Raw genomic sequence first — 14334 nt, forward strand, 5'->3', positions numbered from 1 at the left:
TCGCAGTGGAGGAATTTTGATTGACTCTTAGTTGCAGACTTGTTTTAATTCATCCACATTGGAGGGTTTTCAGTCATGAACGGCCAGTTTAAAGCCTAAAGTTAAAAAAAAATCAATCGGATTTAAGTCCAAACTTTGACTAAGCCACACCAAAACCATTCAATTTGTATTTTTGACCCATTCAGAGGTGGACTCACTGGTCCTGACAATGTTTGTCACGCTTACATGTTTTATCCAAAAATCAGGAAAAGAGGGCAAATGCTTTTTCACAGCTCATCCTCTCTCCCAGGCATCAATTACTGCTGTTCTCTAAAACGCCAACAACCAACCACAAGGTGCTACTTGGCATCTGCGCCGAGAGTTCAGAATCCAGTCTAAATGTTAATGTTGTTAATGTGTGTTTTAACAAAAATAAGCATATTTTGCTGAACCAAACAAGTGGACCATTCCTTCTCAGTGTCCAATATTCCCTCAGCCAGCGAGTCAAGTTCTCATGCCCTAGGAATGAGAACAGGTTGCATATGTATGGGTGACCATTTGAATTCAATTCTTTTTTTGTCAAGTTCAAGCCTGTAGAGTTGGACTGTCCTCCATCAAAGATCAAAACCATTTTAAAACTGCAAATTAAAAAAGCACACAGACAAAAAAGGGAAGCGCATTTCTGTTCTGATAACACTTAAACACATTTGATTCAGTGTATCATGCATCATATGCTCTCTCTCACATCTTTACATTTATTATAATTTGGTAGTCGTCACTGACAACTTGCAGGAAACTCTGTGATAGTTAAAACTGAAACAAACTTCCAAGCCATGCTCCTCTTTGAGCTTCATTTTTCATGCATGCTGTTCATATGCACGTATTGTTAATGTACATCTTGGACGTGGAATATATTTCCATAAAGATCTGAATGTATGTGGTTCGAGGAGGCACGTGCTTATACTGTCACGCTGTGTTTGCTGCTGCTTCGGCCAGGTCTCTCCTTTTAAAGACATTTTGATATCAGCAGGACTTCCTGGTCAGTGAATGAAACCCTTCTGTTGGATGAGTCACAGATACGACATATGAAACTTTTTCGTTTACCCTGAGCCAAGCCAAACGTCTTTGAGATTCTCATTCACGTGACAAATTTGTGAGCGCCAGTCGGCGCTCATTATTGTTTGAACGCTTGAATTCCCATCGTGTGCACACTCCTGAATTACACATTGACATTTGGGTGTAGTCTCAGTTGGGTTTTGAATTCTCCTCATCATTTCCATTGAATTTATCTCATTCCATTACATCTCTCTCATTAGTTGCTCACATTTAACTCCGTATCCTGCACTCTACCATGTTATGAGGACACAGACGCTTCCTCTTCTGTATTCTGTGCTGCAGGCTGAGGCACAGTTTGAATATTTCTGCACCGTAAATAAAAGAGCGCGTCTCTTCCCGCTGTTATTTGCAATCGACCTTCCTCCAGTCGCTCGGCATCTAACTCAGAAGAACTTTTCAGAGTGTGCGCACATGCGGGAGTCTGCACGCATGCATGAATGAGTGTGTGCGTTCTCATGATTTTCCTTTGCGTGTGTCATTCCCGCTTTTGTGTGTTTCCCTTTTCTCTTCATATGAATTTATTCAGGGCTCCGCCGAGTTGAACTTACAAACATACAGCGAAATCAATATGAATGTAAATGTATTCCTTTATTGCCATGGCTGGGAAACTTGGTTTGGTCTCATTTTTATGCACAAAAACATCTCTGAAATTTATGAAGTGAGGCAGACAACTGCACACTGTGTAATTTGTGTTCTTTAATGTTCTCCTTAGATTGCAATCATAAGAGTGCGCTGAGGTTAATTGGTCGTATGCATGCTGTTTGCTTTCACTTTCCCAGGACAACTTACTCAGCGAAAAAAAGGGAAAGTGCTGCAATAACATGCTCTTAAATTCTTTCATTTACCTCAGCGTCTCTGATTCCCCTCCTGTTCCCATCTCCTTAACCATCTATCTCTTGTCTCCTCTCCCCTTTAATATAAAACTTTTCTTTTCTTGAAACTTTTTGTGGAAAAAGATGCATAAAAGAAATATTGCTTTGTTGCTGTGCACGGCCAAAAAAAAGCAGAAAAGAAGAAAAGCAGCGTGTTTTCTGCAGTGATGAATAATCATTTATAGAGTCATCCTGCAGTGTTTGACTGTCTTTGCTGAATAACCAACCCTTTAAATCAAACCAAGGAGCGCCGATTTGGATCAAGTGCAGTTTTTTTTTTCTTAATTTGATGCTCCGTGTGAGCTCTGGAAGTCATTTCTGGCCCCTGCTGGGTGTTTTTAAAGTCCAGTTTGATACTTGAGTGTGTGCTGCTGCATGAACTGATGTGTTCCTAATTTCTCTGTTGCAGCAGGAGAGCAGCCATGGATATCATCTCCTTGCTGGTCTGCCCTCTCCTCTTCATCCTCCTGTCCTCCCTCCCCTCCTGCTCCTCGTCCATGCTGTGTCCGAAGCGGTGCACGTGCCAGAATCTGCTGCCGTCCTACACGGTGCTTTGCGCCAAGACAGGCCTCCTCTTCGTTCCGCCCAACATTGACCGCCAGACGGCTGAGCTCAGGCTGATGGACAACTTCATTACGACGCTGAGGCACCGTGACTTCGCCAACATGACCAGCCTGGTCAGAGCTCGCTTTTTTAACACCTTCCCATTCGTGTTTGTACTGTAGCTTCCTTCTGCTAAGCAGGCTCCACCTGGGCCGCTCCTGCCAGGAAACTCTTTTTTAATGTTGTTTTAGCTTTGCATGAAAAAGATCACAGCAACCAAGTTATTCTAAACATTTATGTTACTGATGCCCCACATATTGATTATATTTACTCAACCGTGCTCTGTACTTATTAGCTTATTAAACAGCCTTTTGTTTACATGAATTACATTTTTTTGCACACTGAGCCAAAAGACTTGTTAAGCCATCAGAGATGAATCAGTGCCCATTATTACTTCAGTTATATTGCAGCAACAGTTCAGATTCATGCAAGATGTTATAGGTTATTAATGTTATGCTCGAATTTATTGGGAAAAGTAATCCTGTACTTCAGCATCTCCCAGCCTGCTTGACTGGATTGCTGCAGATGTACAGCAGCAGTCATTCTTAAGTTAAACGCAACATTTTGAACAGCTTTGATCAACTGGAGGAAGGTTTCTCTCACCCGATTCTGCTGTCAAGTCTCAGTCTGACATTACAATAAAGTGTTAATCATGGAACATTTTCCACATTGAACAGGTTCCAGGGTTTTACAGAGAGCGTTTGATGCCGTGAAATAGCTCGTTACAGGAGTTTCCCTTTTTGCTAATGAACTTCTGAAACGGAGTAACAGAGTAACTAGTCCCACCTGATACTGCAGCCATCCTCCTTTTGAGGAGTTGATGATTGACCTGCATTGGCCTGTAATTATTTGTTGTCATGGCCCATTATGTCAATTCACCTTCATTTCGTGTGCTCATCTCTGAGTATATGTGGTGAAACTGAGAGCATAAGAGACAAAGTAATGCATGAGTAGAGAACAAGTGGCAACCTGTTCCAGGGCTGAAAAGTGAAGCCAGTGCAGTAATGCCAAAAACTGTAGTTCCTCTAATGGCCTCTTGAGGCAGGCTCCAAAAGTGAGTCGGTCCATAAACTCCCATGTTAAGACGTGAAATGAACACATTTACACTGAAATACATCATTACTGCAAAATGAAGTAAATACTTTAATTTAATCATCGTCCTTGTGTCTCTGTAATGTTGCAGTAGCAGAAATGAAACAGGGTGAATGATGTTTTACATAAAGATGCTGACCCAAAAAGCCTGCAAGTCTTTGCCAGAACCATCCAGACCCAACAAACAAAGAGCGACAGACCAGAGTGATACTTAAATACACGTTTTCTAACACTATCTAGAACAGGGTTTTGTCACACAGTTAGATCATATGTATACTAATATTTGTATTTATGATATTTGCATCTTTGTAAAACTGTCGGTCAAAAACTAGACTCATCGTGCAGCATCCTATGGCAGAAATGCAGAAATTCAGGACACCTCTATTTGAAGTACATTTACCTGACAGAAAAGAGTAACCAGTACAGAAAGAGTAAATTGCCTCACTGGAGTTCAAAATAAACCGTGCTTCACAGATTAATGGTGTGATAGCATCTGAGGAGGGTTTGCAAGCATTCATCAGTCAGAGTAAAGCAAACTCTGAATGTGAAAGTAAGAAATGAGGCAACATGTCATGTTTATTCCACAGAGAGCTCAGAAAACATTAGGAACATCTGCCCCTTACAGCATAACATGTTGACTGAGGTGACATTTCTGATATCTTAATGGATTTCACTAATTAATCCCACCGTAATCACAGTAATGGGGGCAACGAGGCTTCACTGCACGCAGCTCAAGAAGAAAACCACCAACATCACCATATTTACGCACCAAATAGACACACTCGTCACAGCTGGAGACTTCCTTAGTGTGTGAAAAATAACTTTTCTCTCTAGTGTGAGCACAACAGCATGGAAGATGTTTGCTCACACACAAGGAAACGTGGGAAATGAGGCTCTAATCGTTTGGTGATGAGCGTGACGGAGCGCCACAGATGTCCCCTGTGATCGAGGCTCATTTCCACAGCAGATTCGAAATGTGTGGGGGCTGATTGACCCTTTCTTGGGTGTTAATAGAATATATTTTTGCATCTTTGCACTCATATTTTGTGTACAGTGGAGGTATTAAGCAGACTGCAATTCCTGACCTCAGCAGCGAGCTTTTTAATGATAGCTTTAAGTATAAATGGATACCAGACTCATTCATTGACCCATTGTACTCTCACGTTAATTACTAGTATCATTCATGAAAAAATGTGGAAGGTTAAATACAAGTTTAATCTCCACAGACCCGCGAGTTCAACCTGCTCAAACTAAACATTATATCTTAAGTGGTGACTCATAAGCTATCACTTACCTCCCTACACAGAAATATGCCAAAGTGAACCTTATTAGATTGCTTTTATTCATTTTGCACCATTTTTGAGTTGGCAACAAACAACGTGTTGGTGTTTTACATGAAAATGGGTCATTTAATGTGGATCTTGTGTTTTCCTGCATGTCCAGATCCACCTGACACTAAGTCGAAACACCATCAGCCAGATCAGGCCGTACACCTTTGCCGATCTCCAGGACCTCCACGCCCTCCACCTGGATGCCAACCGCCTCACCGTGCTGGATGACTCTCACTTCCAGGGCCTGGTCAACCTGAGGCACCTCATCCTGGCCAACAACCAGCTGCACAGTATATCAGAGGGAGCCTTTCAGGTACTAAAGCATAGCTGAACATCCAGCTCATGCAGAGAAAATGTATATTTTTTAAATATGTAAAAATATTTTAACTCTTATTAAACCAGTAAAGAAACTCTGGAGAACGGAAATCCCCATCTTGATCGTGTCCTCAAAGACACGTGAAGAAGAACTTTTTAATTTAATTTCGTATCAGAAATTGGGCCAAAATCTAGACGCATAAATAAAACTACAGGGACAAAAATGTCCATTTAACCTCGGACATTAAGTAGCTTTAAAATTATGATTTCAATTTAAAAAATAATCCTAGTGGTCCTACAAATTAAGCTCTGCTTCTCAATACGCAAAACCATTTCACAGTGTAATTAAGAACTTGCTCTGAAAATGAACTAAAATCACTCACATAAAGGATGCAAAACTCTTAGAAGTGTTTAAATTGCTCTTTCTGCTGCCACCAGCTCCTCTGGGTAAGCCCAAATTACACTAACAAAGTGTTTTAAATCCAACTAATTTTAATCGGTGCTTTTAACATTCGTTGTCAACCAAGCGTTCACACAAGATCCAAGATCGTGAGTGGAAAAGTTATTGCAAAGTCATTAATGAAAAGTTTCAGTGCTGAGGGTCAAGTGTTGTGTGAGAGCGAGACAACATTTTTGGCTCTAACTCGAAAGTCCAGCAGAAGCAGCCAGCCCTGCCTGCCCGCCTCACTCTGCCGCCCAGCTGGACACCTTTTTAATAACCCGGTCCTAGAATAAACCATGTCCCCCGTCTTGATGATGCTGTCCTTTCTCTGCTCATTAAAGGACTAAAAGTGTCCCCTCAGGACTGGCTCACAGACCTCTGCGGACATTTCATGAAGATAAACTAGAGTGGCGTGAACTCTGACCTCACTAATGGATTGAACTGTCTGAACTTTAGTCCGAACCTCACTGCTCCGCTCTCACTCGCTGTATCAGAAAGTGTCTCATTTTACACATGGCGTTGACCCTCTCCTCCTTCCTCCTTCCTCCTTCGTGTCGCTCTCACTTTCAAGACTTTATTATCTAAGAACAAGTGCTGTTTCTCCAACTAAATCATAATAATAGCTAAAAGTTGATTTTACTAAAAGTCCCTTGAGATCCAGCACTCAGAGTCAATTTCCACTAAATGTAGTTTAAATACAAGTGTTTTCAAACATCCTGCAGACAGCACACAAAAAACATAATTTTTTTGTCCATATGCATAAAAATATCAACACACTGCACTTGACGAGACTTCAGTGTATATTTTGTTTGCAGCTGTCCAATCACAGTCAGTCACTGCCAGGTAATATACATGAAGAACGTCTTCTTCTTTAAGTCTAATATACATTCTCTAAGGAAGAGGCTCCAACATAGATAAATATAATGTATTAACACAATACACTAACCGTGATCTACTCTCGCTTATTTTCTGTCATATGAACAAGTATAGAATGTCACAATGGCAGATAGCCAAACTTTATAACAATGTGTTCAGTTTGTGTACAAATACTGGTAATACTGTGAGCCTAACACTGAAGTGAGCAAACAAAAATCAGTGAAATGGGAACACAAGACAAATATCATCTTCATTTGTAAGCTATTCGTTAGCATGCTGCACGTGGCTGAGATCGTCGTCTACTGGCTTTGGGGCGTGATGGTAGGAAACTCCAGTCCCCACTGTGAAAACCAGTTATTTCAAGCTCCGATTCCCCACCATTAAACTGCACATAAACAGTTATTTTCAGCAGTTTGAACAAAATCAGTCATTTTCTTGAGAGGACAGTCGTGGAACGGTTGGGACTCGTGTTCTGCTGTCTTTGAACTTCTCTTCACGCCTCTTAAAGTTTTGTCAGTGAGAAATGAGATTCCCTTTGTTGAAAAAGCAATAAAGCATAGATTATTGTAATGAGAATCAAGGCATTGTGACATTCAAACACTGTCCTGATTGTGTGAATTATGAGAGCAATTACAGCAGCAACAACACTTTAGCTGATCGCCAGGCTTTTATTGCGCTCCTTCAATCCAGCTCCATCTTCTTCTCCGTCTTTGTGTTTCTGCTCGTTGTAATGTGTGCTGACTCGTGACATTTCATCTATGTCCACATTATGAGAATTGTTTAGAGGCAATTAGAGAGAAGAGCCTGGTTTGGAGTGCACACCACTGACCGCAGTAACTGATTCCATTTTTTCTTTGTTTGGATTCAATTCCCAGAAAGATGATTCTGTTCATCTGGACGTTTCATTCTTTCTATTTCTAAATTTGTATCTTTTCTTATCATACCAAAGATTTTCTTTGTACTTATTTCCCCCACTTTTGTTGGAAATGGAAACTTGTGTATTTTTTTCCGTTGGGCCTTCCTTCTTTTCTTCCCTTTTTTATTTGCAAGTTTCATTTTCATCTCTTTTCCATTTTTTATCCTTCTTATTTATTATCTGTCTCTTTACCCTTTAATGCTATACTTCAGCACTTGAAGATAAAGCAAAGTCATGCTTGTTTTTTTAAATTATACCACTTTGAGCCTTTAAAGTCACTGATAGCATCCTGCCTCTGTCGCCCTCACAGGACTTCCTGGAGACTCTGGAGGATTTGGATCTGAGCTACAACAACCTGGTGGAAATCCCCTGGGACACCATTGCTTTGCTCGTCAGTGTCAACACCCTCAGCCTGGACCACAACCTCATAGAGAGCGTCCCAGAGGGAATCTTCTCCAACCTGCACAAACTGGCCAGGTCAGGATCACATAACACTGCAGTGCTGCAGCCTGCCTGGGTTTGACTGGAAGTGGGAAAATGAAAGCTCCAGCTTTATTTAATTTAAACTGCCAAATACCATTCACCTGCACTTACACAAATCAGTATCACAACGAAACGTGTAATGGACATGCAGAAGTTGCGTTCGCAGCAGGGGGAGATAATATATTTAAAGCCATGAAGTCTCTAGTGAGCAAGTGAGCACATTTCAGGGTCCTTGGATTAATATGTCTATCCATGTAAATGAGTTAATAATGGCTGTTTAAACATCTTCCAGTGATTATTTACATGTTGGCTTGAAATAAAAGATCTTCCTCTTCTGTTTCTGCAACTTAATGCAACGTCTTCATGTGTGTGCATTTCGAATTTTGGAGAGGCAAAGCGTGAAATGGACACATGGACCAGCGTGTCTATTACACACATGGTCCACCTAATGCGTGTACTTACTTAATGACCAGCAGAAAGGGGAGGAAAGGGGAGGAGCTTCAGGTTGGTTGTCAAGTTTGGAGAGTGTAGAAGATGATCCAAATGAAAAATAATCTTGGGACTCTAAACCTTAAAAGCCTCACCAGTCCATCCATCCATCCATCCATCCTCGTGACAGAACAGTCTATATATAGGTGCTCAGACAGCCCTCATCCCGCAGTCTCTCTTTAGCTCTTCTGGGGTATTCCAAGGCTTTCCCAAGCCAGCTTGCTTGCCCTATGTCTGCCCCGATGACACCGTCAGAAACCAGCTGGCAAAGACAGTGAAACATGCAGCAGCTGAAGAACCCAATATGCTCTTAGGACATGAACATTTCTGGTTAAATATGCTTGAGATAGAAAGGCAGAATTATAACAACTGTGGAAAAAATTCATAGTATTAAAAAATTCGTTTCTAGGAAGATTATTTAAAGCTGCCATCATTCCAGTGACAGAAATATCTGAATGGATAAAGAATAAAAGGCTTATTAAAAGAGTTCTTTCTGTCCTGCCAGAATACACATTATGTGCAGGAGTTTTTATTTGCACTGAGGCTTTAAAATTAAAATAAACCTTGTAAAATTATGTTTTATTAATACATGCACACACACACACAACTCAAAGAGCTTTACATATTTATATATATGTCTTAATTCTTCTGAGTTTCTTTTACGATATGGTGGAACTAAAATCACACAGCAAATCCTTCAGTTTTGAAGCTCATTTTAATGGAAATTAAGCCTTTGAGTATCAGCTCGCTTTGGAGGAAAGCTGTTCAACAGCTCTATGCTCTGAACCTGAGAAATGCCCCCTATGACCAGGACTGTATTACACCTTCACCTGAGCAGCTGCAGGTTCAGCATTTTGCCTGCAGGCACGTCAATATTGGACGATCGTAATTGTTGCAGCCCTCATTCAACGGGGATTTGAAATAGTGACCTGGACTGCTTCTCTGCAGGCAGACTTCTTCTCCATGTCTTTGTTCTTAGAGCTGGTTACACACTGTTTAAATGTTTGCAGTGCTCTGTGCTCTCCAGTCCCAATCCAAACTGCAGAAAATCTTATAATTGACTGATAAATGCCAACATTGCATTAATGCTCTTATTATATGGGGAGTAAATTCAGTCAAGAGGCACAAAATGCCATTTAAAGCTCATTAACAGTGATCACTCATTTATGTGTAAAAGGGAAAAAACAAACAGAAGATAAATAGTCTTTAAAACAAGGCTGAAATTCATGTTTTTTAGGAAGAAGGATACAATTCTTTAAAAAAAATTAATGAAACGTCTAAATGCTCTTGCATCATAGTCAAGCATGTGATTCACAACAGCAGACCTGTCTAAAAGCCAATGAATCACCAGTGACAGCTCCCCAATCAAAATGCTGTTTTTATGCTGAAGCTAGTTTATGTGTGACGTAATTTCCCCCCAACTGGCAAAAAATAGCATTTAAAGCTCATTAGCTGAAATCAATTTTCATTCAAGTCCCTGATTGATGTTTTAAAGGCAACTATGGATAAATATTCAAGCATTTTTTAAAGGTTCAATTAGATATTTTTGCCCTGCAGACACATTTTTTACTCAGTGTTTGTTGGTGCACAGGAGAACATTTGCCTCCACATATATTTTACACACACACACTCACAAATAATACACCACAAGCTTGCTGCACATGAAATAACATAATTGAAATTTGTCAAGTGCAGATTGTGCGCTGCTGTCACAGCCATTAACTTCTTGTTAAGTCATCGTTGTTGGTGAATATTTCTGCGGGGACCTTCTAGAGGGAAATACACTTTCCTGTATTTGTTGCTGACAGCAGTGAAAGCTTGACTCTCCTGCGTTATTACCGGGCCCAATGTTTTGCTGAGGAAAATTACTATTCAATCCTCGGAGACGACGAATGGTTGATGGAAAAGCCACCATGGAATATCTGTATGTTGTTAGGTCTCTTCCTTCTGATGTCGCTTTGTGATGCGGTCACAAGCTTTCATTTGAGATTTTCTACATGCTGTTTGGAACGTGTGAGAAGACTTTGATGTCACTCGTGAGTCTGTGTGTTGGATCGGACAAAAATTGTGCACCATTTTTCTTACCATTTATTTTCTAGTGCTGGTACGGGTGTGGACTCGCATTTTTATAGTACTTTTCATACAAATTAGACCATAAAGCACATTTAAGCATACACTGATTCTCTATGAGTAAGCATTTGGCAACGGTGGGGAGGAAAAACTCCCTTTTAACAGGAAGAAACCTCCAGAATGCAGGCAAAGAGAGAAAATGCAAACTATCTCTATCGCACCTCACATTTGTCAGTGTCCTGCTCCACTCTCCCTTCATTCATGACCACTCATGAACAAACCCTGCGATACTTGAACTTCTCCACTTGGGGCAGCCACTTTTCACCACCCAGACTACTCCACCATTTACTGTCTGAGAGCTGCAGCCTCTGATCCCTTCAGGGATCAACATCTTAACAGGATGGAGGGAATTATATCCTAAAGTGATTCTGAGAACTATGTTATTGGGGCAAGTTGCTCCTGTTAAGCTTTTCCAAAGCAAAGTGGTTCTGGGTGAATGGTCAGACTAAATGTGATTCAGAAGTGAATAAAAAACAAGGAACCACATCGCTCTGCATGTCGCAGGAGTCACAGGAATGGGGCACCAGTATTCCTGTCTCCCACGACAGCCACATAGGCCCATTTTCCTCCAGCACAGGCGAGGACAGTCTCATCCAAGGGGGTAAAGGAGCCCACTGGTGTGTGACAGATACTGGCTCACCTCATCACATGACACTGGGTACGGAGGCAGTCGTCTACATACAAGGGTTATTCTCTGTGTGTGTTTGAAGACTTACTTGCTTTTTGAAATGATTGTGGCTTTTATTTTTTTATTTAACTGTAAGTGATTGAATCGGCCCGTTTTTTAAAGACTGAATTTCTCCTCAGTGGCAGCCAGAGAGGGGAAAAAGACACATTTTTCTCAACTTTACAGACTTTTCTTTTATTTCTAAAATAAAATGTGTGGAAACACTGTTGAGATTAATAACCTTCTGCAGAAATGTGTGATTCTTTTAACTACAATCCAACGAGACAGAAGAGCAGAACTGCTGGCTGACTGAGTGCAGCCGTGTTCAGCTCCCCTCCCCACACTTTCTCCCTTATCGTTGACCTTTCTCTCTCCTCTTCCTTCCATCCCTCTATCTCACCTTTGGACATGTCCACCCACCTGATCGATGAACTACCCATCTCCTCTCCTCCCACTTCATCCACATAGATTTTCACCACATTTATAATAATTATTATTTTGTTTCTGAAGAGGTCCGCTGATCAGGATCATGGCATGGATCTTCTTTTAATCTCCAGAATGTTCAAAGCTTTCATTAAAACTGCCAGAAAAATAACTGTGATGGAAAAATATGAACTCTCTGTGTTGTGTCACCAGGCTTGACATGACCTCTAACAAGCTGAAGAAAATACCTCCAGACCCACTGTTCCTGCGGATCCCGGTGTACGCCAAGATGAAGGGCTCTCCTCTTACAGCGCTGGTGCTGAGTTTTGGCGGGAACCCTCTGCACTGTAACTGTGAGCTGGTTTGGCTTCGCAGGCTGACCAGAGAGGACGATCTGGAGACCTGCGCTTCACCTAAAGACCTGGCTGGCAAATACTTCTGGACCATAAGAGAGGTTTGCTGAAGCTATTGTGTATTTTAAAACCTCATTTTGAAACCTTGCAAATTAACACACTATGATGTTGTTTGTTAACTAAAGCAAAAGCAACATAAAGCACTCTATTTTATTTACGTTTTTTTAACAGAGTCTTAAGCCAAAGTAATTAAAACATAGGTCAGAAATGTAACATTTGCAATTTGCTAAACCTCTACGAGTGTTGATACATTTTTACCTTAATGTCAATCTTTTTGTTGCAGACTCCAGCTTTTTGGCTGTCACCATGCAGCTTATTATAGCCACAGGTCTTATGAAGTGGCCATAGCACAATAATAGTTTTTTTTTTTTTAATCCAAATCTACTCATAGAGCTGTTATAAACAGTTAAGTTAATTATAGAGACCAAAACCATTGTTATATTAGGCTCTAAACATTTCATGGCAGTGAGAGGAACTGCAGTGTTGGCATTACTTTTATGCTCTGAGCTGAGGAGGTTTCTACTGTGTAAGAACAAACTCACTACTGTTGGTAATAGATTCTAGAGTCTAAATTATAATAATGCATTTTTTTAATAACAGTCTGAAGTGTATACTCATGGAGGGCATACTTAATGAGCTCCAAGCCACCATTACCCTTAATTCAAACCAAAAATATATACTTTTAAATATTAATTGTGTAATTCAGTGTTTTTGGTGCCTTGAACCATTAAACCACAGAGCAAAATTTGATTTTCTGCTGCTTTAACTGAAGCCCTCAGTGGAGACATAATCACATTCTTTCTCAAGGACATATCAGCAGGCCAGACGGTTGGTGTCACAGCGGAGTGAACCTTCTGCTGAAAGTGTGGAGTCATGGAGTTAGGTCTGCAAAAATGCATTAGAAAGACTGAGTTTCATTATATTATATGATAGAGGAAAAGTTGAGGCTTATGTTCTAGCAAAAACCCAGGATACGGTTTATTGAGCCACAGTGATCAAGCACAGAGTAAAATGAGGCCACGAGAGACAAAACTAAAACAGATGGATCCCAATATTTGTTTTTTATCCATATACATGTATTATTATTGGTTTATTTAACAGAGACACCACACATTAGATAAACATTACAGCGACTGTGGCGACAAAGCTATTTTTCATCCCTGGAGAGTCCCTGGAGACTTGTTACAAAGGCAAACCAATGCAATAGAACAAAAGCTTTTTTTTTTTAAATAAAATATAAACAGGCAGAAAAATAAAAGATGTTAACTCTAACAGTGCCTACATAACATCAGAAATCTTTCTACTTTTACAATGAACACATGTCTGTCATTTAGTATGTTTGCAGTCCCGATCATTTTCCCAACAAAGTCAGCTTTCTCTTGTTAGCCTTGTTATATTTAACACTGTGATATGTTAGAAAACTGCAATAGCTCACTGCAGCACGCTCAGTTTCTCCTGAAAGTAAAACTGTAAAAATAATCACTATTTAAGCAAGCATATGAACTGTGCCATTATCATCACCGACGTATTTATTATTGCACATTTATATACTTCTACTACTTTTCACAGTAAATCATAAAAGAGAAATGCTGAGCTGAATCATCCTTCTAAAATCAAGCATACTTTATATATATAGATATATATACAACAGGTCCTCATCCCAAAACGTAACACACAACACAGCCAATGTCGTCTTCAGAAACATGAGAACCATTTGGAATGAATCTACACATGTACATTTATTTTACTTTCTCATTGTGAATCGCTTTGGAAAACACTATTTAATGATTAATGTTAGGGATAAGGTTATGGTTGTGGTTAGGATTAAGATTAGGGTTAAAAACACGGCTGGAACATGTGTTACTGCCGGAGAGTCATTCTATTGGATTCCATCCACACTGGCGCGTATCATAGGATGCAGAAGGTTACCTTTGGCGTTTTTATGGGACACCTCGGGGCGTGACAAATCGTCAGTATGTTACGCGTTGGGAGTAAGAACGGTCTCATATATAAATATGATTTCAAATACAAAAACATACTTTTACCAAAAGCTTGAGATTGTTTGTATCCTCGTTCGAGGTAGATTGGTTCATTTTGAGCATCAAATTTTACCGTCGTCTTGTCAGTTTGGCAGATTTGTTGTTGTTGATGTGACATATCTTACAGTCTAAACTTCAGCAGAGGAAC

At 40.3% G+C, this 14334-nt stretch overlaps 1 protein-coding gene across 8 annotated transcripts in view; it reads left to right on the plus strand.

Annotated features, from left to right (window-relative positions):
* Window positions 1–14334, plus strand: part of si:cabz01090165.1 (uncharacterized protein LOC100333421 homolog) — a 378602-nt gene that overhangs the window by 318764 nt on the left and 45504 nt on the right. For 7 of the 8 annotated variants that reach the window (XM_040039679.1, XM_040039676.1, XM_040039680.1 and 4 more), the window contains 4 exons: window positions 2377–2644; window positions 5106–5306; window positions 7853–8019; window positions 11948–12188. In XM_040039679.1, the coding sequence (XP_039895613.1) occupies window positions 2390–2644; window positions 5106–5306; window positions 7853–8019; window positions 11948–12188 (864 nt within the window). In that variant the 5' untranslated portion in view covers window positions 2377–2389. The remainder of the gene's footprint in view (window positions 1–2376; window positions 2645–5105; window positions 5307–7852; window positions 8020–11947; window positions 12189–14334) is intronic. The other variant, XM_040039677.1, reaches the window with a different exon arrangement.

Source organism: Simochromis diagramma, unplaced genomic scaffold, assembly GCF_900408965.1.
Source record: "Simochromis diagramma unplaced genomic scaffold, fSimDia1.1 OVJJ01000031.1, whole genome shotgun sequence".
NCBI classification, from domain to species: Eukaryota; Metazoa; Chordata; class Actinopteri; order Cichliformes; family Cichlidae; genus Simochromis; species Simochromis diagramma.